Source organism: Maniola hyperantus, chromosome 12 (genome assembly GCF_902806685.2).
Source record: "Maniola hyperantus chromosome 12, iAphHyp1.2, whole genome shotgun sequence".
Taxonomy (NCBI): Eukaryota; Metazoa; Arthropoda; class Insecta; order Lepidoptera; family Nymphalidae; genus Maniola; species Maniola hyperantus.
Window position 1 is genome coordinate 8447108 of NC_048547.1, and position 27993 is coordinate 8475100.

Here is a 27993-nt window from a genome sequence, read left to right on the forward strand (position 1 = left end):
GCATACATAAGGTCGCCCTTCTTACACGCTTCTCCATACAAACGTATTACGCCTATTATTCTATTACTAGCTGATGCCCGCGACTTCGTCCGCGTGGATTTAGGTTTTTTTTAATCCTGTGGGGATTCTTTGATTTTCTGGGATAAAAAGTAGCACATGTCACTCTCCAGGTCTTTAACTATACCCATGAAAAAAAACGGAAAAACATCAAATTAATCGTGGAATGTACCCGTTATTTACATTAAAATATTATAAACATTACTCGTGAAATGGTAAACCGCGTATTGAATTGCACTAACAAATTTAGGCGCGTAACAATTTTTTTTACAGGAATCAAAGCTGTTGCTAAACTTATGTATTATGGTTAAGAGTCTACTTTTTACTAAGCTATTATAGTGATCGCGATCGATTTGCTGTTGCCCATTGAGGAGTTCCGTCCTCTATTTCCGAAACTATTCATCAAATCTTCACCAAACTTACATGGTACCAACCTGACAGTACAACCTTTGTAGAAAAAAAAGAATTGTGAAAATCGATTCGACGGAGTTATAGAGTAAAATCGATAAATTATGTTACCCGTTGAGGTGTTCCATCCGCTATTTCTGAAACTGTTCATCTAATTTTCACTAAACTCACATGCTACCAACCTGATGGAACAACATGGTACAAAAAAAATTGTGAAAATCGGTTCAAATTTGACAAGAGATATGCAGTAAAATTGATAAAAAATTTGATCCCGTATCCCGACAAATCCCTAATTTTTTCGGGATAAAAACTACCCTATAATAATATGTTAACCCGGAGTATCAGCTACCACTGTACCTACTAAATTTCATTTAAATCCGTCCATTAGTTTTCGCGTGACGCGCGCACAGACAGACAGACAAAAATTCCAAAAAAAATTGTTTTGGGGTCTATATCTATAATAATGTTTCCTCCGATTAAAATTTTCAAAATATATTGAAAAATTAACGACGCCATGTCACACTTTACTTAATAAAAATTTCAAATGTTTTTAGTTTGTATAATTAATATTTATAAAAATAATAATAGTTTTAATTTAATATTGTTTTCTTTTTTTTTAGATTTAAGTTTATTAATAGTTTATTTGTTTCCATCTTCAAGTAATTATTAAAAATATTGGTTTCTTATTTGCTAATTACATTTATAGTTACATACATTTTTCAAATTGCGAAATTTCTCAGTTAACAAAATGTAGTTTAAAATGTTCAATCAATTATGTCGGCCAGTTTCTTCATTTATATATTGTGATAAGTAATTCGCTTTAAAAGTTCACTAAGCTTTGTTAAGTTTCAAAATTTAATAAATCAATAATGTAATTTTGAAGTTTGTATAAAAAAATGTTTTCTTTTGCGAAAAATAGGCGTCATTCCAAACGTCGATTAGAATTTTCATTTTGCCGTTTTTGACTAAAAAATCTTGTATCTCAATCAAAATTCGATCACCCGGCTTCTCTCGGAGTGAGGTGTGATTAGACTTTAGAGGGACAGGGTGACACGCACAGATAATGTTATTTCCTTCAACTGTGGAAACAGCACTACTTCAGGCTCTACTTACCAACGACTTGTCGCTTCCATGAATGCCCCTCTTAATTTAATCTGAGTTTTGTTAAAGTATGAACGAGCGTACCTGCGTCCCACAAACTACGTCATAATTTTATTAAAGGTAAAAATAGCACAATAATATAAAATAATATAAAGCAATATAGACTGTTAATTTTTATTTTGTTTTTATCGAAGATTTTATTTTTATAACGAAAAATAACCTACTAATTTATCTTTACTTATTTATAGTTCCGTGAAAGTGGGAACCTCCTCCTTTTTAGAAGTCGTTAAAAAATAGATAGGTACATTTGTATTTTGTGCCGCTGAGTAGAAACATGAGATTTTGCAAGTAGATTATATTTTATACTAGGTATATTATAGCGTTAATTCCTACTAAGGTTTTAAAAAAATATCAGTCGAATGAAGCCAGCTCGGGGTTAGCTAGTGAAGGGGTCAGCAGTGTAAGGGTCATAGAATTCATATTATCCATACTAATATTATAAATTCGAAAGTGTGTCTGCCTGTCTGTCCGTCTGTCTGCTAGCTTTTCACGGCCCATCCGTTCAACCGAGTCTGACGAAATTTGGTACAGAGATAGCTTGCATCCCGGGGAAGGACATTTATCCCGGAAAATCAAAGAGTTCCCGCGGGATTTTTAAAAAACCCAATTCCACGCGCACGAAGTCGCGGGCATCAGCTAGTTGAGTATATGTGGAGAATGGGGATTCGTTTACGTGAATTGCTACGTACGCGGTACATATTATGTCTTATTCATTTGTTATTCTGTTCGGTAATTTGATTCGTAAAATGGAATATGAAATGTCCAAGTAAATATTTCCAAGTAAATGTTTTAACGGCACTATTACGTCATTTGATAATGTTTTCCTTCAATTTCAGTTCAAAGTTGGATAAAAAAGGAATCGTGCGGTTTTCCTGACGAGTTGAGCGAACGCAGAAAATAATAATAATTATTAACTACCTAAGTATTGTGTAGTATGTTGCATATTAGTGTCTTTATGAACTAACTTTTGCCGTCGAATTCGTTCACGTGAATCTTTATATTAATTTGGTATTCCCTTAGAAATCCAGCATAGATAATTTATCTTTTATCTAAATATATAAAAAATAATTGACAGACTGACTGATCTATAATTTGGCATGCAGATAGCTACTATGACGTAGGCATCCGCTAAGAAAGGATTTTTGAAAATTCAACCCCTGAGGGTTTGAAATTTGTGTAGTCCACGCGGACGAAGTCGCGGGAATAAGCTAGTTGAATATAAATTCTGACGCAGAATATCTTTACTCATGTGGTAGCACTAACGTAGCTGAAACCGCTCGTGACATTAAAGTCGACCGAGCCACACTGCGACCTAAGCTGGCATAGTTTAGCTAAGCAAACCCAAAACGTCACATAGGTATGAGGGAAAGAGACAACGCTCTACAAAACCGAATTCTTATTCTAAAGTTCGATGTACATTATTTTCTGCCGTGTACTGTAGTAGTAGGCAGTACACTGTGTGATATTCTCATTTTGACTTGTTGAATAAACTTAAATTTTCGTTTGCACTTGTTTCATTATTTAAAGCTATGAATTATTATTAGTGCCCATATTTAGGTATACTATTGATAATTAAATCGCCGGGAGCAAGCGTTGCGGCGCCTCTCAAGGCCGACAGCATTTCAACTTGAACAAATTAACATAATAGAACGAATTATGCATAGTTATATTATGCTATGCATAATAGGTACGACCATACGAAGATCGCAATGTATGATTTCCTTGCCGTATAAAAACCTGCACAGTGATGGTCCGTAGTTGTACGACGTGGTACACAATTAACATGATTTGAGTAGATTATAACAGAATTCAGAATATTTTAAACAAAAACATCAAATTGGTATGTATATGAAATATGCTTTAAATCCTTAAAATAACAACTTAAAATCATTAGACGAAGTCGCGAGCATAAGCTAGTTAAATTATATTTAACTAGCTTATACCTCGTAAGATAATGTTTCCTTTTCACATTACTAACTACTTTTTTTATTACTTAATAGACTTGAATGTTCATTCAAGTGCTAGAATGCTAGAAATATTCAAATCAAACACAGTATTTCATCACAGACTACTTTTTTCGATGAAACATCGAAGCTGAAACTTCCGAGTTATCGCACAGCATCGAAATCCAACTCCGGAGCTGAATAATACATTTTTTTGCAAGATAGGCTTGCGCTTGATGACAATGATGAAATGAATGAATCAAATAAAATAGGTATGCTTTATTGTACACCATCATAAAAAAGAGAGACATAAAAGTAATATAAAAAATAAACAACAAAATAAGAAGTACGAAGTACATTGGCGTACAACGCTTAAAAAGAAATAATAAGGTCGTCTAGTTTGGAGCGCGTATGCCTAGAAGTTGCCTATTAACTCTTGCTTTGAAGGTAGGAATATATAATACTAGATGATGCCCGCGACTTCATCCGCGTGGATTTAGGTTTTTAAAAATCCTGTGGGAACTCTTTAATTTTCTTCCCTTCCCTGGGATGTAAGCTAACTCTGCACCAAATTTCATCAAAATCGGTTAAACTGTTGGGCCGTGAAAAGCTAGCAGACAGACAGGCACACTTTCGCATTTATAATATTAGTATGGATGGATTATGTGGTAGGAAACAGAGATGTCGGATGGGCAATCAACACCTTAGTTAGCGCTTCGTATCAGAAAGGTTAAGCAAAAACATTTCGTGTACTCACACGAAACACATTGGATTGGATGTACACCACATAAGGATGCCAACGTGCACTGTGCGCTTCTGGCTGTTCTGAGGTAGTTTAGTGAAAGAGATCTTGAAGTTCCTGAGCACACTCTCTAAAGTATATATCCGATAAAAGATCGATACATTGCGTCGGTGTTGTAAGCTGAGCAATTTTGTCTGTGTAAGTAAAGTGATTTTTCGCCAATTATATTATTCTTCGGCATCTAATGCATCGAGTTGGTACTTGGCAGAGCCATCCCATAGGTGACAGCAGTAGGTACCTTGTAACAAAACGCCGAGGCTTCACCTACACTAGCAGGAGTCAAATGTAGGTAGGCAAGGTAGGCTATGCAACAACTAGGTATCTTTGATTTCACGTCACCTCTAGCCTATATTTTGACCGAGAGTTTACTTACTCTAAGTCCACTCTGGCAGTACTCCACGCCAGACTGAGCGATACTCACTGACTGACATGGACCAAATTTCAAGCCCCAACGAGAACGCATTACCATTGACAACTAAGCGGTGCAGCGTGGCTTTATTTACGTTGCGAGCAGCGAGCACCGTGTTTACAAACAGTAAATTGTTTATCCGCTGACAACGTGGTGCAAGCGGCGTCATACCGCGTCACGGCTGCGTCACAACCTCCTCCAGCCGCGCTTAACCGCCGCCGCCCAATCCTGTTCTATTGCGACTTATAAAACGGTTTACAATCAGTTTACAATTGCTTGTACAAAACAAAACTTTACATCACCTCTTATTATTATCGATTATAATTAATTCAGGCAACATTGTTACGACTTAGTACATGTGCACTTGACGAACGCATACCAATCTACTTGTGTTGCCTTTGCCAGAGCTCTCAGAAAAGTGTAGGAAATATGAACTTCTAAGTACCTGTTGGCTGATTATGTTAGTTTTAAAAATTACGAACCAGTTGAGCTGGCTGTGATTTCTTTGTAATAAAGACAATAGTATAAGTCTGACCCAAATTTAATGGGGACTAAGCGGAAGGCAGAAGTTATAGCATACAGAGCAGGTATGATGAGAATCGATGATATTAAACCCAACATTGAAGAAAGAGTAATTTAAAAGCTTTGTAAAAATTACTATCCGAAAACGTAGCGTAACGTAGGGTACCTATACCTTAGTGCCCTGCAGTGGCGTGCACAGTGTTTGAAGTCAGGGTAGGCATTAGTTAGGTAGGAACCTATTTACTGGCAGGTCATAATGAAAAATATGCATTGAGCTATTACAACTGGGGTAAGCAGTACATTTATGCTTCTATGACCTGCACGCCACTGGTGCCCTGGTATATTTATGTTATTATCAAAATAGCAATAGGTAGGATAAAGATATAGTATGTAGTTATTGTGCTCGTATTATCATCAATTGCGACCTTTTTCTCATTTGGAATGTGTGGTGTGCGAATCCAAAACTAGAGGTGAAAGACCAATTTGGTGGCAGGTCGATCTTTTTATCTAACTATTTTTTTGCTATTGTCTCTTCGCAAACCATACCTATAAAACGGGTAGATAAACCGAGCTGCGGGTTACGACTTACGATCTAGCATAAATACAACGCATCTATTTAAATATACGGTCAGTATTTAATATGCACGAGCTTCAAGCTTAAATAATAATAATTTAAAATTTAAAAAATCCCCGACACAAAAAACTCTATAAAGCCGAAAAAAATATGTATTAGCCCTTAAAGTTTAATATAAATACTAAAATTTATATCCAAGCGCTTTCCGTCGGGAGGACCGCTTAAGTTAACCGCAACTATTCCTTTTACAACTACTTTTCAAACAAAAAAAACAAAATCAAAATCGGTTCATTCATTTAGGAGCTACGATGCCACAGACAGATACACAGATACACACGTCAAATATAGAACACCCCTCATTTAGGGTCAGAGGTTAAAAAATAAGATTGGCAGTGGCAGATGTTGTAAAGGAAGAAGATTAGATTTTGATATATTTGGCCCAGAACGAAATCTGGTCAGACTCCACGCAGTCTTGTCTATCTACCCCTAGAATGTATTTGCAACGCGCGAAGCCAGAAGTTCGGGGAGGAGGTCCTGACTCCTGAATGAAGTGAGACTACAAGGTCGATTTTAATTATCTTCTCAAAATCGATATTAAATTGTCGCTTTTTATATCGAAATCGATAAGGAACTATGATCATGGTATGTGACATTGAAACCCAATATTTACGCAGATATATTCGCCCGTCACTGCGACATTACAACCGGTTCTACTCCCATTAAGATCTGGCCGTAGATATTCATGCAAACCTTGATGCTGCAGTTGCAATGCTATTCTCCTGACTAATATATAATATCTATATATCATTTAAAAAATTGTCCTGATTAACTGACTGAATGGCTGATCTATTACCGCACAGCCTAAACCGCTAGGGTAGAATTTTAAAATTTGTCAAGGGTCCACCGTTGGGCACTCACTAAGAAAGGATATTAATTGGTAGTTCTTCCACAAGGGATTATCTAATTAATATGGAATGTAAGTTTGTATGAAAGTCAGCCATTTTTCTAATCGTATCCATAAAAATGGTTTTTAAGCTTTAATGCCCGGTTTCTGAGAACTTTTATGGACGGTTTTATCTATTCAGTAGCGCTATTAGTCCGATAACTCTAGACTGCGTTTCTGAACAACGCAATGCAAGATAAACTCCGTTCAAACTTAACTGGCCAATGTGCGCCGTTTATCAGCTATTCCATAAAGTTATTTGACGTTTCATTTGCGAGTAGGTTTATGTTTTGCGTGTTTTTAGATTAAAAAGTATTTTAATAGTAAGTTGTTCGTTACTTTGCAAAAACAGTCAGTTATATAAGGGCATAAGTCAGTTAAGAAGTAAGTGTTTCAGGATTTTCTCAATTTTTCACCCTTTCCCGATTTACAAAAATTACACTCAGGCGAAGCCGGGGTGGCTCAGCTAGTTCTAAATATTTTTCTAGAACGTAATTACCATACATTATCCACAGGTCCAGTTATATTATGCAAAGTGGCATTTTATAAGTGCGAGTGTTTAGTAATTCGCAAATGTTCAGTTCAACCTTTAGTTCATGTTATACCAGTTCAAAAGGCTTATCGAAATCTCATTCCCAACTGATATTTGAAATTTGTTCCAGTTTAATGCAGAAGAAGAAAAACCGGGCAAGTGCGAGTCAGGCTCGCGCAATAAGGGTTCCGTACTACAGTCGTATTTTTTCGTCATTTTGCACGATAATTCAAAAACTATGATGCATAAAAATAAATAATCTGTTTAAATAAGTCTGTCTGTCTGTATGTCAAGAAACCTACAGGGTATTTCCCGTTGACCTAGAATCATGAAATTTGGCAGGATCTTATAGCTGACATTTGGGGAAAAATCTGAAAACCGTGAATTTAGGGTTAGATCACAGAAAAAAAATTAAATTGTGGTCATGAACTAATAATTAGTATTTTCAACTTTCGCAGTGAGTGACTATATCAAGTGGGGTATCATATGAAAGGTCTTTACCTGTACAACAGAAACTACTTTACTTTTCTAAAACAGATTTTTATTTATTTTTATGCATCATAGTTTTTGAATTATCACGCAAAATGTCGAAAAAATACGACTGTAGTACGGAACCCCCATTGCGCGAGCCTGACTAAATATGCGCGTAATAAAAAAAAATTGGCCAAGTGCGGCCAGTTTTTTTTTATTACGCGCATATCCCTTTGGTTTCTGCACGGCATTGTACCGGAACGCTAAATCGCTTGGCGGCACGGCTTTGCCAGTAGGGTGGTGTTTAGCCACGGCTGAAGCCTCCCACCAGAACCTTGAACCAGAACTACCGTAACATGATAAATGGGGCAAAGATCCTACATTTCTCTGCTTCGTTAAAACTCATTCCAGCAATACAGATCCGTAGCTACTTAGTATACTTTGAAATTGATGGATCTATTAGATATCTACAACAAGGATAATATGTCATGAAGCTCGCAAATCGTCGATCTTGCTATTGGTAATTATATGATTAAGGTAATTAGGTACTATTGCTCACTGCTAATGGAGGTCGGGGACCTTTAATTATAATTATCAGGGGGCAAGTTAATAAGTAACTTTATTAAAATTGTTATTACCATCGCTGATATTAATTTGTATTGACTGACGCATTTGAGTCGCAAATTAGATAGGTGTTGTATTGGGTACACAAAATATCTTCTTCTTTTTCTTCTTTGTCATTACGGTCTTGACAGAGCGGTCGTGGTCGTCACTGCAGTTCTTTGGTACGCTTAACAATGCGTCTCCATTCCTCTCTGATGGCATGGTAACTATACCTACCATGATAGTAATGGACATTGTCGGTACCAATTCACCAATCAACTACATGCGACTTATTGATTGAACTCCAAATCTCAAATTAGCAACCCTGATGATGCAGGTTACAGCAATCCTAAACATTATGTATTCAGGAACTGTTAATGGAAAAACAATATTTTAGGTCCCGAGTATAGGCTTCATTATTGAACCCCATGTCCCAACTCTCCAATCTGACGTTTAAGTAAAGTTAGGTAAGTAATTAGGTAACCAATCCATTTTTGCAGAAGAGCTCTGTTAGACTAACTTTGATTTGATCAAAATAAATTCAAAAGTAGAGATCAAACCATTAACTTAATAACAAGAATCCTATAATAATAATCAAGTGTGATAAAATGACTCCAATCTCCACTTAAATTTTTAAACTTTCAATCAACCCAGTGTAAGTATTGATGATTATGACGATTACAATATAATCTATAGTTACCTACTCGTACTTAATACAGGCAAAGCCGTAGGTATCAATAGCAATTAAGGACTATCTCAAACTATTATCTGTTATTAACAAAACTATGTGCTTTAAAGTGAGACATGTGTTTTGTAACCGGTTATACTAGTTCCAATGGATAGAAGAGTCGTGGAATTTTTTGACTAACTCGATATACCTATGTGCCTATATAACGTGCTGCTAAATTGCATAATATAATAACCGGTTGATTTCAATCAGCCACGTTTACTACAATGAACTATGTATATTACTAGAGTTGCCAGAAGGATATGAAATTCGTACCCATGGTGAATGATGTTCCCTTGGGTTGATGATGACCCATATGAACTGAAGTTTTACCTTCGTATCTTCCTTCGTTCTTGTTTTCGTAAATTTTTCAAAGATACTTAATTAGGTATGTAGGCGTATTATAATTATAGCTTAATTAGAACAGTTTTTAATTTGTCACTTTTATTTATAGATGTCAAAAAATCGACAAGATAAAATCAACCTTTATCCACAGTTAAAAAGCTTCTTTCGTAGGATTCATCACGTCATATCAACTGGCAACGCTGCACGCTGTATGTTACCCCAGCTGTGCGCTCGGTGGAAGAAAACGCCAGTTTCCAACAAGTAATAAGTATGCTTAGTATTTTAGTATCTCGTTGTTAAACTGGCAAGTTCATTCACCTACAGATCATGAGGTCCCAAGTTCGGGCCAAAAAGGTTTAAAAAATATATAAATAGCGAACAAACGAGCAGGCAGATCATCTGATGTTAAGTGATTACCGCCGCCCTTGAATATTTGCATTTTGTAGCACCGGAAGAACCATAAATGCTTTGCCGGCTTTTCAGGAATTTGTTGATCCACCTCTAGAAATTACCTCAGGTTGAAATCTAGTGGGCATACTACCTAAGAGAATTGATTCCACAATTTGAAAAAAAAAAGATCTGGCTCAACTGGTACTTCGAGTACACCAGGCACCCAGGTGGTGAGGGTGGAATAACCTCAAACAACTCCTCAGAACACTCGAGAGATATTTCTACTGCTCAGCTCAGTGGTTTCTCCTGATTTCTTTCCGGTCGTGGTGGATTGCTGTCCCCTGAGTATGATTGGTATATTAAATGATTAACATTGTAGATACATTACATTAAATAAGACACTTACGTTTTACGAGCTGGCAGAGTTTTTTTATCGATACGTTATACGTGCACAGCCGACGCATTTACGATGCGTGGAATAGACGGCTAAGCACGCTGGAATTCTAAATCAGTAAATGCGTAACATTTTCATATTTCTGCTATAGCCGATCCCGAATACCCTCAAATGCTGAATCGCGCGACTCATGCCACTAAATCCAATACATTTTTTATTCATGAAACGATTGACGTTTGTATGTTAATTCAGAGGTCCCGGGCCGATAGATGAAATATTGAATTATTGCTTAAACCAGAGATGGATATAGGTCTGCTTGATATTAATCCACAAGGCTGGCTGGAATTCAAATAACTGGGGTTTGTGACAAACAAGACGTATAAATCAATCTGAGCAAGGTGGCGTACCGTGCAGCCTCCATTGCAGGCGCCCCTTCAAATATCCCTATTGGTATATCAAAAGTAGAACAAATTTGTATCGGCAAATTTATGGATAAGGTTACCAAACTCGTTAAGGTTTCAGGTGGAACGATATTTTATTTACAAGACTCTCTTGATTTATATTTTTTTCGGGCTGAATTTAAGCGCCTAAAAATCGCCTTTTAACAAAGGGATCGTAACAAAGAGATCTGAACTAAAGAGAATTTTAACCGACTTCCAAAAAGGAGGTGGTTCTCAATTCGGGCGGTTTTTTTAATGTATGTAGTACATCGATTTTTTTTGAGGTTTCTGTACCGATTTGTAAAATATTTTTTAGCCAACTGAGGAAGTTTCCGTGGTGGTCACATTTAAATTTCTGGATCCAACTACTCAATGCTGATGCTGCAGGGTTACTACCCGGCTAAGTTATCAAGATTCAGAAAGTGTTCATAGTGAAATAATATTGTATAAATAATTAGCATGGGTAATGGGTAGGTATATTATGAAAAAAACAATGACAGCCTAGTGGTTAAGACTTTGGCCTCCTATTCGGAGGGTCTGGGTTTGAAATCTAACTTTTCGGAGTTATAATATACAGGATTACAGGAAAAGAGGACACGATCCCGTTAGGGGGTTATAGTACAGGACATTAGCTATCAAACGACCCCTAAATTATCGGCATGTTCAACATGCCGATAATTTCCATGTTAGAATATAAATAGTTTTACATATCACAATAATAATAATTTATATACCTAATATATATTAAACCGAAATCACATATAATATTACCTAATTTGCCTTATTTTTAAGCAATACTTAAGTACGTACTTGGCCAGCGTGGCTTACTATGCCCTTTTCATTCTGAGAGGAGATTTGTGCTTAGTAGTGGGGCGGCGGTGTGTTGATCATGACGATGATTGAGAATATAATACCGGCATTTGGTTAACTTTTATTCGAACACTCCCTAAACTCTAGTGAAGTAAACGAAACAACCAAAACTTTCCGAAGCCACAGAGTCAATTGGGTCGATATCGTTTATATAAATGGTACCAAGGCCGCTGTCCAGTGATCCACGCGATCATACCTACAAATCGAATCAATTTATTATGCACAATGAACTATTATCAATAGAATACTGTCGACTGTTTCAAATTGTCTTAAAATTCAGGAAAAAGTAAGCGATTTCCCGTTAGAAACTTGACTATGTAGTTTAAAAAGTTTTCAAAAATTCGACTCCGGCTTGCACCATCATTCAGGTTAGGTCAAAATGACTGAAGTTTTTTCAAATTTAAAAATGGCGCCATACTACGGCTACATTGATTTTTAGGGTTCCGTACTTCAAAAGGAACAACGGAACCCTTATAGGATCACTTTGTTTGTCTGTCTGTCTGTCTGTCCGTCTGTCTGTCAAGAAACCTACAGGGTACTTCCCGTTGACCTAGAATCATGAAATTTGGCAGGTAGGTAGATCTTATAGCTGACATTTGGGAAAAAATCTGAAAACCGTGAATTTAGGGTTAGATCACACAAAAATAAATAAATTATGGTCATGAACTAATAATTAGCATTTTCAATTTTCGAAGCAAAATAACTATATCAAGTGGGGTATCATATTTTTATTTATTTTTATGCATCATAGTTTTTGAATTATCGTGCAAAATGTCGCAAATTACGACTGTACTACGGAACCCTCAGTGCGCGAGTCTGACTCGCACTTGGCCGGTTTTTTCAATATAAGATAAAGATATATTTAACCTGTAACCGACTTCATTACGAAGAAATAAGAATAAAAAATTAAATACATAATATGTTGTTAATAACATAATATTACAGATAAGACCGTTAAATGTGACCCAGAGGTGGTCACCCTACATGCTATTTTAAAATGTTTTTAAGAGTTTCTACTTTCTTAGTTATCGGCTACTTTGTACAAACTTTTATTACTTTAATTTAATGGCATGTACCTATGTGGTCAAATCAACTGAATTTTGTACGTTGCCTCTTAATCACCAAGGAGTAAAACCAACCTCTAATATGAGTTTGTTTGGAACACATATATTATGTAACTTTGATGACAATGCAATAATCTGGTACCATGAAGGTAGTCTCATGATGGAGACGGGAGATGGTCATAGGAATTCGTCAAGTACCTACCCGTCCGTCGTAACTCGTGTTTGGGCTCGTTGGAATTGTCTTGATGATTATGATTTTATAATTATTGCCTTTATCGAGCCAAAAGAGCATTCCTCGATATTGGCAGCACGGGCGGCACGTATTCACCAAAATCGAACCTCAAAAATATATCAGTCAAAACAGCAGCACGTGCGCGAACGGACTCCCTTGAAAAAGGACCCCGGATGGTTTCGAAACTAGTCGGACTAACGTCGACTAAACACGTGAGTACAGCCGGGACAGATATTATTTAGAACTCAAAAATAAAATAAAACAAAAATATTTTTTATTCAATTAAACTTTTAGAAGTACTTTTGAATCGTCAAATACATCTAACACAGCAAAACGGCAGAAAAGGGAAGTAGTCGTGGGAAGTTATCGGGGTACCCATCTAAGTAAAGTATAGCTGCATAAATACGTACGACTATATAGAAAACCGGCATAAAAAAGGTGTCTTATTCAATTGATACGAAATAAAATGTTAGTTTCAAGTTTTTTATTGTTCCTCAGGAATTCAAGAAATATCAATCATCATCAGACTTAACAAGATGGCAAATTAAATTTGTGAAACAGTGAAATTTGATTTGCAGCTTCAAATCCAATTTCAGTGATTTGATTACGATAAAAAGTTGTCTGCTTAAATTTTAATCAAAATTGCGGCAACAAGTAAAATATAACAAAGATAGTAGGTACTTTTTGCGTAGCTATCAGTTACCACAACAAAAAATAAGTTGCCGTGCTTTATCGAAAACTAAACTTAATTCTTATTTTATACTAGCTTTAGCCCGCGACTTCAGGTTCTTAAAAATCCCATGTAGCCTAGATCACTTCTATAACGGTATTTGCTCGGCGATGATGATTTGTCATGATTTCATTATCAGTTAGCGGTAACAAGGTCGTATGGGCCACGTATAGGACGTATAGTGAACCTTTTACGCATTTCAGCGAGAAGTAACTTGTTTACTTTTTGAATAAACGAAGGAAACATAAGTATGGCCGTCTACGTGCATGTGAAAGTCCCTTTAAATTTTCCCTTGCCTTTCCCTTAGAATTTCCGAAAATCTGGCAACACGTACCTATTCATTAATATTCAAACGAAAGCCTAAATACCAATTTTTGTGGATATTACTTCAAGCTGACAGGCTTCAAACCTATATTTTACCCCATTAGGTGTATTTTCAAAGATTTTTTCTTAGCAGATGCCTACGTAATAGCAGTAAAATAAGTAATAGCAGTAAATAGTTTCTTAGCTACGTATACCTCAGCCCCGATCCGTCCAAAGCACTGCTGATGCTGATATGAACTGTGCGTTGATAGATCAGACAGTCAGGTTCTGTAGTCAGCTACTTTAACGGCAAAAATTTTGACTTAGTCAATATATTTTAGTAGACGGTTTTTTAACCAAGAAAACACATCATTTTAAAATACCTGGTGGAGGATCACTTAAGAAGGTAGGTAAACCAATTTTTTATTAAATTTAAATATACATTTGTGTTAAGAGATTTCAGAGACGCTAAAGAAAATTGGGTTTACATTAACGGCCTATAAAAAGTACTTAAATAATTAGTTCCATTTTTTTTTCACTGTCCGCTTCACAATATAATAATAACAACAAATCTAAGTTTTGTGTAATTTACTAAGCGAGCGACATGACATACCCACTCACTAAGTGACTAAGCTTCTGAATAAAGAGAGAAAAAAACTAGAATTTTCAAAAATTCCATCTAAGTTTTGTGTAATTTACCAAGCGACATAGTCAAAGTGACTTAACTCCTGAATGAAGGGAGAAAAAAAAAAAGATTTTTCAAAAATTCCTTCCGAGCGTTCCCGGTCCCGTTGGCACCCTTCGGGTACGGAACCCTAAAAAGTCAAGCCCTAACTGGAACTTGTAGGTTTTGATTTTCTTTTATTAGTTTTAAATATGGCATGAATGAGCGCTAACCACGGAACACTGTTACGTGGCGCTAACATAATAATATTTCCATTATCTCCAACGTATACATGTCTGCGCAAATACAACATTAACGTTATCAATATGAACATAGCTGTTTAGAGGTGCTTGTAAATCAATGTAACCTCAATTACTTATTAAGAAAGGTCTCGGCTGGAATTTTCCGATGAATAAAGTTAAACATTGCTTACCTACAAGTGTTGTAGATTCTACAATAATGTAATCCATCCATATTATCTAAATATATAAAAGGAAAAGCTGACAGACTGACTGATCTATCAACACAAAGCTCAAGCTACTGAAATGATCGGGCTAAAATTTGGTATGCAGATAGTTATTATAACGTAGACATCCGCTAAGAAAGGATTTTTGAAAATTCGACCAATAAAGGGGTGAAATAGGGGTTCGAAATTTGTGTAGTCCACGCGGACGAAGTCGCGGCCATAAGCTAGTACTAGCTTATGTCCGCGACTTAAACATTATAATATTTAGTGTATCTTTGTCTGTTGTTGTCTGTTTTTAACCAATTTTTTGACAAAATTTTGTACTGAGATAGCTTGCATCCCGGGGAAGGAAATAGGTTATTTTTATCCCGGAAAATGAAAGAGTTCCCACGGGATTTTTAAAACCTATATCCACGCGGACGAAGTCACAGGCATCATTTGCCTGAGTAGTTTTTAATAATAAGGAAATTTTGTTTGATTCATCAGAATTTTTTGCTACTCTTCTATTTAGTTTCTTCAGGTACTTACCTAGTGCCTACTACCCGTGTGTTAATCATATTTATCAAAAAAAAATACATTAAAAATTTGGAAAAAATAATCAGAACACCTAATTAGCTTGAAAATAATATTAATAGGTATAAACTATTGTTCACCTTAAATTACGTACGAAGCTCATGCCCGGTTATTTGCCATTCATTCACTTTACAGATACGATATATCGGATATATTTCTCCTCGATATTCGTTGAAGAAGACATCAACGAATATCGAGGAGAGATATATCGGATACACGGCACTAATTACATAAACATACAATGACACGGTTCGTGAACAATGAATTTTTAATTTTATTACAAAACCGTAATTATTGTATTCGTTTGACGCTCGAAAGGCGCTTGAATGGGTGTTGTATACGTACATTACGTAGACATTAATCAATGCCACGAGTACCTTTGCGAAGGTCATCCAAGTTACGAGACCGAGATGATCGCAGTCTTAAAATGGTCTTAATTCGATAGTTTAGATACTGATATACGATTGAAACCCCTATAAGAACAAATTGCAAATAAATAAAACGGAAAATCGCTTTAGACGATTTAAATAAATAATAGGGCCGATTCTCTAGTACACAATCTCTAAACTAAACTAAATTAACAGGTCTAAATCTAGTGCTTTCCTTTTCCGCAAGCAACATTATGAAAGGGATAGCAATAGATTTAGACGTGATATTTTAGTTTAGTTTAGAGATTGTGTACAAAGGAATAAGCCACATTATTTTCTTTAATAATGTGGTTCTCGCGAAGGCGTTTTTCTACGTCATGGCAATATTTGTAAACATTACATCGTTATTAATTCCGCTTTACATTCCATTGCTGTGAGCGTTAGCTCTTAGATTTTGATACTGTTTTCTGTAACAGTATTGGACGCGCATGTAGCAGTTACGTTGATAGCTGTAATGTGTGGTTTGAGAATGTAATAGTGTTTTTATTATCATTTATATCGGCCGAGTCGGCGCGCTCCGATTGAGATAACGTGTGCCACTGCGCAGTAGGAAGGTCCAAATTTGATAGAAATTCTTTGAAACGTCTTTACAAATCCATTGCTCACACGGTTTGCAATATTGTCTTCCTGTTTGCATTTTGCATACCTACCAAAACAATAATATTACACACTTACTATAACTCCCGCTAATTGCTAATGTGCGTTGCCGTCATTTTAGTGACGTCACCACTAGACTGAAGTTTCGAGCTGATGGTATATTTTTATTTCAGCTGACGTCAAAATGACGTTATTTCGATGTTAATGAGACATGGTTCCAGCGCAATAGTAATTTGCGGGACTTATACAAGTGATAAGTTGCCGAAACTCGTAAGCAATAAAAACTTTTTGTTAAGTGTGTTGTCTTGTGTTGTGGGTAGGTACCTGCATGAAATATCAAAGCTGAGGCATAAATTCCTCGTAATATAGTTTAATAGTTGGCAGCACCGAACCCGAAAAAACCGATAGCCAGTATTAGAGTGTTGAAAAGGAGACAGGCATCTTAATATAAGTTTATAATATTGGCGATGAGCAGGCTGAATAAAGAGACTTGAAACCTCACTCGCGAAGAGAATAGTTTACAGTACGAAGCCGAAAGTGATGAACATCGGCCTTTAGAATGACATTTCGGGTTTGTAGAGCGTTGTCTCTGTCACTCATACCCACATGACGTTTTGTCGGCCTCGACGACCGAGACAGTGCTCTACAAATAGGTAGCTATCTCTTTCTAAAGATCGATGTTCATCACTTTTGGCCGCGTAGGTACTGTAACATCGTTTCCGTAAAATATTCCATACTTAAAATTATCATCTACACTAATGTTACAAATGCGAAGGTGTGTTTCTGTTTGTTTGTTACGTTTTCAGGGCCCATCCGTTTAACCAAATTTGATAAATTATGATCAGTACCCGTAGTATAGGATTTGTTTACGTCACACCAAACGTTGGTAGAATTAGAGAGTCAAAATACTTCCGCGTTATAGTAAACTGGATCTTAAATGCCTTATTTTAAAGCTCAAGTTTGTCTACACATCTACAGTCAGCGCTCCAAGCGGAAACATTGCGAAATTAAAATCAGTGGCATTTAATTTTTGACTTCAATTCAAGGCATTTTAGGTCCATTTTACTTTGATGCTATTGTGTTTCGACTCTCGAATTCTAGCAACGTTTGGTGAGACGTAAAATCGTATACTACGGGTACAGGATAGCTTACATACATTCCAGGGATGGACTTAATTATGTGGCCATTTCTCCCCAGAATATCAAAGAATTCGCACGAGATATTAAAAAACTTAAATCCACGTGGAGAAAGTCTAGGACGTCATCTATTTGGTACAGAGATAACTGGACACCCAGGAGATTTTTTAAAAGCCTTAATCCACGCGGACATAGGCGCGGGCAACATATTATGATAGTATAAATAATGAGTAGTTATAATATTTAGTACTCCGTGAGTATAATTTAATAGGACTACTATAACAGCCCACTATTGAGCACACTCTCCTCTATGAGTTAGGAGCGTGTAGGCCATAGTCCACCACGCTGGCCAAGTGCGGATTGGCTGACTTCACATACCTTTGAGAACATTATAAATAACTCTCAAGCATACAGGTTTCCTCACGATGTTTTCTTTCACCTTTAAAGCAAGTGATTTTTGATTGCTTAAGAAAACATAACTCTGAAACGTTTGAGGTGCGTGCCTGGGATCGAACACCCGACCTCCCAAATAGGAGGCGGACATCTTAACCACTAGGCTATTACGGCAAGCAGTATCTATTACTTAATAATTAATTTCTTGATGTAACAGCTCCATGACAAATAATCATAAGTGGAAATATATCTGACGGATCTCCTCATGATATGGGCTGGGATACTCATACTATACGTATCTAACAGCCGCACTCAGAGTCGCTTAATCGTTACTTAAGGCATTCCTATTCATATTAATTAATGCCTTAAGTAACGATTAAGCGACGCTGAGTGCGGCAGTAAGGTATTTAAATTTTCAAATTGAAAAGTATAAAACATTAAACTGGTAAGTACCATATTGAGATGTTCAATTTTAAGAAGATAAGTAGGTACCGCCTTAAGTAACGATTAAGCGACGCTGAGTGCGGCAGTAAGGCATTTAAATTGTCAAATTGAAAAGTATAAAACATTAAACAGGTAAGTACCATATTGAGATGTTCAATTTTAAGAAGATAGGTAGGTACCGCCTTAAGTAACGATTAAGCGACGCTGAGTGCGGCAGTAAGGCATTTAAATTGTCAAATTGAAAAGTATAAAACATTAAACAGGTAAGTACCATATTGAGATGTTCAATTTTAAGAAGATAGGTAGGTACCAATTTATATGTTATATTTTGCTTTCACACTCAAGACCTTGTTGCTTGCAACTAGTTTGTAATTTGTATCTGTGGTGGTGGTTTTAAAATGGAGTGGATGATACTGTATGTAAGTAAACAGTAAGAAGGTCGCTATCCAAAATTCACCCACATTTAGCATAATTAAATGGTTTTTTACTACGTTATAATATAATATAATAATAATAATCATCTTTATTTGAGATATTACATCCATTTTGTTAGTTATAAAATAAATTGCTAATGACTATGTTAGTAAGTAGGCTGTTTCATGCGTACTTTTATTTATCTAGGAATCTACCACCCATGAGACACTGAGAGTGCATGTGCAAACCAACCCAGTGTCTCATAAATGGATTATCTAGTTTTTCAGATAAGGTTTTCAGAATACCGTTGGAACTACCTCGGATTCTGCTCATCACTGAAGCTGCTCTTTTTCTCATGATTGCATAAAAATCGTCGGTATGAGCCTCCGCAAACATCAGCGATGCACTGCAGAACCTCGGCAGGGGCATCAGCACTTTATAAAACCGGTTATAAGAATTTGGGTCGAAGTAATATTTGAGCAACCCTGCTTGACCAGACAACTGACTTATGGAGAAAAACTTCTCTCTATAATAATTATTATGTTCTTATTAAACACCTAATAATCATTTTTAAACTTATGGAAAGCGTAATATTATGAAGCTTACGTTGTATAGTTAAGTCAAAGTTGAGATATCTATTACGTTATAGTCCAAAGCCGAATTGTTGGCACATCGCGATAGGCCTGGGGCCTAGACTATCCTCAGAAATGCCTAGAGCGCTTAGTCTAAAACCAAACCTTGGGCCAACCCAGACCTAGCAAGCTTTTAGGCCAAGCTAGAAGTGGCTAAATCCCTGGTCCAGAGCAGAAACTCCATTCGAATCCATTTAGAGCCTCAATAGCTCAACGCTTAAAGGAGCGGACTGAAAACCGTAAGGTCGCCGGTTTAAATCCCGCCCATTGCACTGTTGTCGTATCTACTCCTAGCACAAGCTTTACGCTTAATTGGAGGGGAAAGGGAAATATTAGTCAGCAATTAACTTGGCTAATATTCTTTTAAAAAAAAATTGGCTTTGAACTAGGGTCTCTGTTCTCAGTCTGCTCATGTGCTAGGGTTTGCGACGATTGATCAGGCTAATCGAAATATGACGGCATTTCGGTGTTGGATTATAACATAAACATATATCTCATTTCTAAGTACTGACCTACTAATAATATTGTTATTATTCTAGGGTTCTGACAACAGCTATGCTATTGTTAACGTACATGTACCACGTTCCACGACATGACGTCTCGTTATTCGTAGCGTAAGTATAGTGTGTCCACACATTTGTTCATAATATTAAAAAAAAAAAAGTTTAATAAAATTAAATAAAAATATAAAAAAATGGTTCAATAAACTTTTTCAATAATCAATCATATAATCAATTCTAGCTGAAGTCGCGGGCATCAGCTAGTATTATATATGTAAATCGTTTATTCTAAGAACTACTTACATTATGTATTTTCTAATCATAGTATAGTAGTTAAATATTAAAATTACAAATAAAAAATATCATCTAAACCATCGCGTAACGAGGCAGGGTGCCCAGAATGTTGGCTGCGTTTGCCTCGTTGAATGGCCAGACTAATATGCTGACCGAGGTAACTGCCTAAGTTAACTAGCTAGTTAAAATTGAAAACAAGTAAAGAATTTTTGAGAAAACAACTTACCTTCCATCCAGCAGAGGAATTACTGTCCCCTTTATCCTTAAAATATGGCACATTCTGGACCATCCACTCGTAAATCTGCGATAGTGTTAGTCTATTATCTTGAGATGAGGTTATAGCTTGAGTAATGAGATCAGCATAGGAAAGGTTGCCCCAAGCATTGCGCCTGGACGAGTTTTTCTTCGCTACCAACGGCAACGGCGGGGCACCTGTAAAACAGATAAAATATCATTAAGAACTTTTTACATTGTTGCCCAAAAAAACGAAACTTTTCAGGAAATTCATACATTCTTTGTAGTTACACGCATGAAGGATAGGATAAGGAAGGATATATGTATACTGTAGGTGTATATATATAATAATAATAATAATAATATATATATATGTGTGAATTTCTTTATTCCACCCACACTACACAAAATTCAAATCCCTATTTTCCCTTTAGGGGTTGAATTTTCAAAAATCCTTTCTTAGCGGATGCCTACGCCATAATAGCTATCTGCATGCCAAATTTCAACCCGACCCGTATAGCAGTTTGAGCTGTGCGTTGATAGATCAGTCAGTCAGTCAGTCACCTTTCCTTTTATATATTTAGACTAGCTTATGCTCGCGACCTCGTCCGCGTGGACTACAAAATTTCAAAACCCTATTTCACCCCCTTAGGAGTTGAATTTTCAAAAATCCTTTCTTAGCGGATGCCTACGTCATAATAGCTATCTGCATGCCAAATTTCAGCCCGATCCGTCCAGTAGTTTGAGCTGTGCGTTGATAGATCAGTCAGTCAGTCAGTCATTCAGTGTCAGTCAGTCAGTCACCTTTTCCTTTTATATATATAAGAAGATTATTGTCATATTGATATAACTTGAAAAATGATACACTTTCATCAGCCACAATAGATATCTAACTCCCTTAGGATGGAATTTCTAAAAACCCTTATGTTTAAAAGTTCAACCCTCTAGCTCAGCGGCAATTTGTATCGAACAGACAAACAACCAAACAAACAGACCGATAAGAAAGGGAGTTAATAAAAATGTGTCACAAATACAAAGTCTAACAAAAAATTGCAAACGCCAGGCTGATGACCGTCGAGTCGTCTTCACTAGAAATCAATCGATTCAACAATAATTTCACTTTTGACTTCATCTGGTGTCATCTCAACGAACGAGAAAATCTTGTCGATAGTCTTGCCGCGTGCTACCAAATTCGAAACCAACTCTATGGGCCAATCTACACAGGGCGCGATACTATCGCGGCGATAGTTTGTATCGAATTTTGATTTTTGTCACATGGCGAGACTATCGCCGAGATTCCCTCGCCCGTGGAGATGGCTTCTAAGGGCCTTGTAGAAAATAAAGTTTATTAGTATGTAGTTGCATCATGCATTACATCTTCGTATTTAGCCATTTTCAACGACTAAGTCTGATCATAAACCGTTTCCTGAGGTAGAATAGATAAGTTGACTTGACATTCCTCATTTAATGGAAAAATCACCACCTATATTATAAATGCGAAAGTGTCTTTGTTTGTCCTTCAATAACGCCGCAACGGAGCAACGGATCGACGTGATTTTTTGCATGGACATAGTTACAGATATATATATATATCCAGATAGTGACATCGGCTACTTTTAGTCTTGGTAAAAAATGTAACGCCGCGCGTCTTGTTGCCACCGTAGCTCAGTCTAAACCCGTTATTGTAATAAAACATATACCTACTCACTCATTTATTGTTGAAAGCTGACCAAAACTAAATAATCAGCAATATTGTAAGGTAATGTAGCAATACAGAGGATTCCAAGATATATTCGCAATCCAATAGGTCCCCACGATGTAAATTCCTATTTAGTCTCTTGGGCTCCCCTACTAATGGATGGTCAAATATCTTTCATCAATTCATATCTTCCTAGGAAAATCCACTTTTCTCATGAGCTCGACAATTTTAATCGATGATTAAAAAATTATTGTTCGATTTTTTTTCTACCTTTGAAGTTTGAATTCTGTTAAGTAAGTTAAGAAGGTATCATTATTTATCAATGGATTTTATTTTATCAATGGGTTGGAAAAATAATTATAAAATAATAATTCTAAGTAACTAGATATTTGTATATGTTTGGTTTTACATAGTACTTTCAATGTTACCCACGTTACAGTACGTAGGTAGGTACCCGACATATTGTTTTCTGATTTATTTTCATAACATTTATTTCTATGATATGAAATTCCCTTTCTCGATTTGGACTGGTTTCGTTTGCATCGTGTTTTGTTATGTTATATAAGTAAATTGATACAGGTATCAGGTATCTGTGTAGGCGATGTTTCTAGGTTCTTATTTAAAACTATTAACGTACTAGATGATGCCCGCGACTTCATCCGCGTGGATTTAGGTTTCTTTAAAATCCCGTGGTAACTCTTTCATTTTCCGATATCAAAAGTAGCCTATGTCCTTCCCCGGTATTTAAGCTAACTCTGTCTGTACCAGATTTCATCAAAATCAGTTAAACTCTTAGGCCGTGAAAAGCTAGCAAACAGACAGACAGACAGATAGTCAGACAGACACGCTTTCGCATTTATTATATTAGTATGGATTTCTGGTTTCTTATAATAATCTTATGCAACATTGAATTAAAATGGTTCTATTTAATTTATGAATGTAATGGTGCCTAACCTACCTAGGTACCTACATACATACCTACTTGTTCGATTTTGTATCGTTTGCATCGTGTCTTGTTATGTTACCTACCTATGCGTATAGGTGATGTAGATAGGTATTTAAAACTATACGTATCAAATTCTGCTTATAATATAAGGTTTAACGGGTCATTTAGGTAGGTAAGTAGGTACCTACACCTAATTAGACATAGTTACAGACAAAATAAAAATATTTCTTTACCAAATATTGTTTCTACTACCCTACCTACCTACTACCTACGTAGTTAATCTACCCCAAAAATAAAGCAGACTTGCGTTAGATTATTTCGGGTTTCTTACATTGCCTTGATATTATTGTTTCTATTTCCTAAATGTTATCAAAATTACATTTTGATATAGGTAGTTCATGCATTTCACGAGGGCGAGAGGCTATGCTTGTGTTAAGTTTAAGTTGTTTGTATCGGTATAAGTAAGGTACCTACAGTAAATGTGTGCGTCTGCGCTTGCTCGCTACTGATTGGTCCTATACGACGTAACCACAAGTAAAGTTCACTCGCCTTCGTGAATTGCAAGAACCGTACCTAGTATTTAATAACAATAAATTCTAAAAGGTAGTTAAGAACTAGGACGGAACTTATAGACATTGTTTTTGTTATTGTTCTGAATTTTTGGTTAGTTGTAGGGTTGTAGCTTGGAGGGTACGGTATTATTTATTTATTATTTACCAGAAAGATTTTGATTAGAATTCTTCTTGGAGCCCGAGTCTTCTGGTTCTGTATAATTTTCCGGCCTTGGTAGGGGCCACGTGTTCGATCGAGCGCGAGTTTGGGGCTCAAAACCGACATCTGTCATTTCTCCCAGAGGCTCCAACTCTCCCATGGCTCCCTCCAGCTCGGAGAGTACCGTCTGCGATGACCATGGGCTTGGATAGCTGCCTCCTCTCGGTAAAGACATATCTAATGCGCGTTGTCGCTAAGCCGTGGAATTTTTTGGTGGGTGTCGCTCGCCGCGCTCACCAGCGCGACTATACTGCGATCATTACCATCACAGCTCGTTCATCGTTTGTTTTTGGATTTCTCTATAATTCCAGAACGTGATCAGACCCTGCCCGCGATCCGCAAAGGTTATCTAACTTCTTATCGCCTCTGTCACACGAAGCCAATAACATGTGGCGCGTCGTACTAACGTTCATAAACAGAGATGAGCGTGCGTATCTGCCGTCGTCGGGCCGCTCCCTAGAGGCGATTTTCGCTAAATATAAGTGCGGAGCGAGGCGGGGGCGGGGCGTGCACCACGTGAGCGGCTACGCGCCGATTTTCCAATTCATCTCTGGCTCGAGGCGCGTTAACCTTGTAACGTGGCTAAAAAGCGTATTGGTCTATGATTATCACTAACAGCAACAATCTCAAGGACTCGGAACATGTAGCTTCTCTAAGTTTGTCCGGCGACCGGTAAAACTTTTCAACACTGATAACAGCTATCACTGGATTTGACACTCGAGAACACTAAACGAGCGCGACCAAAAGGCTGGAGCAGCTCCGGAGTCGCCGAGCTCGCACTTCGGCAAAAGCCCACGCGGTCGGCGATTCTAGCAGCTGCGTAATAAGTAGCGTACGCGTAGAACAGCGATTCGTCCTCAGATGCGAACGGTCGCTAGTACACTGAGTGCGGCGCGCGGCGTCGCGAGGCTCGAGGCGCGGCGGCCGTGCGAATTCCACTCGCGGGCGCCGTGCCGGCCGCGGGCTGCGGAGGGACGGAGGAGGGCGCTGATAGAGAAGTGGCGTAGCGTCGTGTGACCGCTAGGTCGCCATCTCGGCCCGCGCCCCGCGGCCTCACTTGTATCGTCGTCGGCCGTCGCTACTGAATTGATAACTCGCCAATCACTATTATTATTACGAGTCAACTAAAATGTTGCACGTTGGAAAGGAATACAGGTACCTACCTGCCTAACACAACACGACTTCTATATTTTTCGTGGGTTAACTTATGCTCACTACTAAAAAGTTATCAATAGTCTTATACTTAGTAATTTTGTTCATAAAACAAAAACATCAGTTTGGAAAAGCATTAAACCATCGATTCGATGTATCAAACTACCTATGTAGAACCAAAGACAAAGACAAATTATTGCTAGGTACCTAGGTATCTAAAATATCAATTCCTTAGCTCCTTGCTTAGGAGTTAGGAGTTCAGTACCTTGCAGCATCAGGATTGAGGAGTTGGGATCCGTTCAAAGTTCAGTGATGTAGACTATGCTTGGTACCTAAAATAATATTCAATCATCCGTAGTTCCTGGATCACTATAGTTTAGGAGTGCTGTACCCTACATCATCAGGGTTGAAGAGTTGGGACTTCGAGTCCAAGCATGAAGTTGTTGCTTGGTACCTACAATATTAATTCACACTGAACACCTCCTGAATCTTGATAAATAAGGCGGGCAGTAACCCTGCAGCATCGGAATTTAGGAGTTGGATCCAGATTTTTTTATGGGAGCGCTACGGAAGCTGCTTCTGTTGATTAATAAAAAAAATTGCGAATCGGTCCAGAAACCTGGAAAAAATCTATGTACATTGTTCATACATAAAAAAAGTCGGAAAAAAAAAACCGGGCCGAATTGAGAACCACCTCCTTTTTGGATCTCGGTTAAAAAAAGGTAATTAGTAATTACCTACTCATCTTAGGATTTCATTCATAGAGATTTCATTTATATAGTTAAGTAGGTATTTTTGTCACATCGATGATTAATTGTCATAATTTTTTTACCATAAGCTAGAGAATAAGAATTAATCTAAGCTACCTACCCGTAGCCTTAGCCTACCCTCTTTAATAAATTTTTTACTACTGTTTATTATCAAGTATCAATCAATAGGTACATGTACCACCTACACACTTTAATCTGGTATAAGTGCTCCGTAAGTACTTGTAATAATCGGTAGGTACCATTGTTTATATTTGTGTATCTTCTAGAAGTGCAGCTGTGATAAGGGTGGCCTAGTGTTGCGGAAATTTCAGGAAGTTCCTGGAATATTGCTTCTTGTGTTTTAAATGAGCATAATATAGTATGCTAAGCTGCTAGCTTTCACGGCCCATCCGTTTGACGATATTTAGGGTTCGTTGTGATTATAAATAAAAAAGGAAACTATTGTCAATTTATGTGGACGATGACATTATGATTTTTTTAGGGTTCCGTTATCCGTACCCTCAAAAGGAAAAGGTTTATATGATGACTTAGTTGTCTGTCTGTCTGTCCGTTGCCATCATGAAATTTGGCTGTAGGTTTTATAGCACAAGTAAACGAAAAAATCCGAAAACCGTGAATTTGTGGTTACATCCCAAAACAAGTAAAATTTTCACAAAAAAAAAAATTAAGAAGGTAGGTAGTAATAAAAATTATCTCAACTTATAGAAACTGACTTTATTCCATTTAGACAATGCTTAATAAACTTCAATCTTAGTTTTAAACTATTAACTTCTTCAAGACATAATTATAAATTCTAATTTTCCCTGCTTCAAATCAATAGCTCCGGTTTTTCTCCCCGCCATTTTCATCTCCCCGTAATTCTTTTTTTAAATTCAACTGTAGGCAAAGCAATGTCGCTAACAATAGGTACTTCAGTTTTACCATTTCTGCATAAAAGTGTTAGTTTTAATACTTACCTTGTACGATGGCCCTTCGTGTACTAGCACTTGACCGGATTTTTTCTTTCAAAATCAGTAGGCATGGCACGGACGAAAGAATTTTCTCCTCCGTGGGGTATGGTCTACCTATCTGGAGGTATTTAGTTGTTTTAAGTAATATATTTCTAGAGAAAACTTAAAAGATGGGTATAAAAAAAAAAATTTAATATCTTAGCTTATAGTTAAATACCTACCAACTTTATTTTATGTTAAGTTAAGCCACAGTTAAACTAAGGACCTACTTTATTTTATGTTAAGTTAAGCCACAGTTAAACTAAGGTAGCTTAGTTTAACTGTGGCTTAACTAAACATAAAATAAAGTAGGTAGGTATTTAACTGTAAGCTAAGATTTTTTTTTTTTTTTTTTTTTAATAGTAATATAGTAGTAGTAGTATACTGAGCAATATAAACAACTGAAAGTAAGTAAGTAATCAAAGATCCTTGCATATTTACTTGTACTTATCTAGCTTTACTTGTAAGCTACTTACGCGAGTAAAACTTACAGGGGTAATCGCGGCCTTCGGTAAAAAGCGTGGCAAGTTGCAATGAAAAATAAGGCCCGCGACTTCGGCCGCGTGGATATATACCTAGGTTTTGTAAAAATCCCGTGGAAACTTTTTGATTTTCGTGAGATTTTCTTTTACTCTGGAAAATCAAACAGTTCCCACGGGAGAATCCTATGTCCCTCTCAGAATGCAAGCTATCTCTGTATCTTTCGTTAAAATCAGTTTCAAAGATTGGTTTCCAAAAATATCGTGGAAACTCTTTGATTTTTTCAGAAAAATGTAGCCTATGTCCATCTGCGGAATGCAAGCTAACTCTTTAAATTTTTTGCCAAAATTGGTATAACGGATGGATCGCAAACGATTCACATTCATATTACCTGAAATTAAATAAGAATAATATATATAATATTAGTTGGATATGGATTATAATTAAACACGCATACGCGCGCGTTTCGAGTGACGCTACATTCCTCCTCT

General features: G+C 36.9%; 1 protein-coding gene across 3 annotated transcripts in view; it reads right to left on the bottom strand.

The window, feature by feature from the left end:
* The window catches only part of foxo (forkhead box, sub-group O), a 108006-nt gene extending 82863 nt beyond the window's left edge, over window positions 1–25143 (bottom strand). Inside the window, exons 1-2 of one of the 3 annotated variants that reach the window (XM_069502098.1) lie at window positions 24058–25143; window positions 20688–20893 (exon numbers count right to left, since the gene is read on the bottom strand). In XM_069502098.1, the coding sequence (XP_069358199.1) occupies window positions 20688–20893; window positions 24058–24286 (435 nt within the window). In that variant the 5' untranslated portion in view covers window positions 24287–25143. The remainder of the gene's footprint in view (window positions 1–20687; window positions 20894–24057) is intronic. The other 2 variants (XM_034973988.2, XM_034973989.2) reach the window with 2 other exon arrangements.
* Window positions 25144–27993: the final 2850 nt, after the last annotated feature.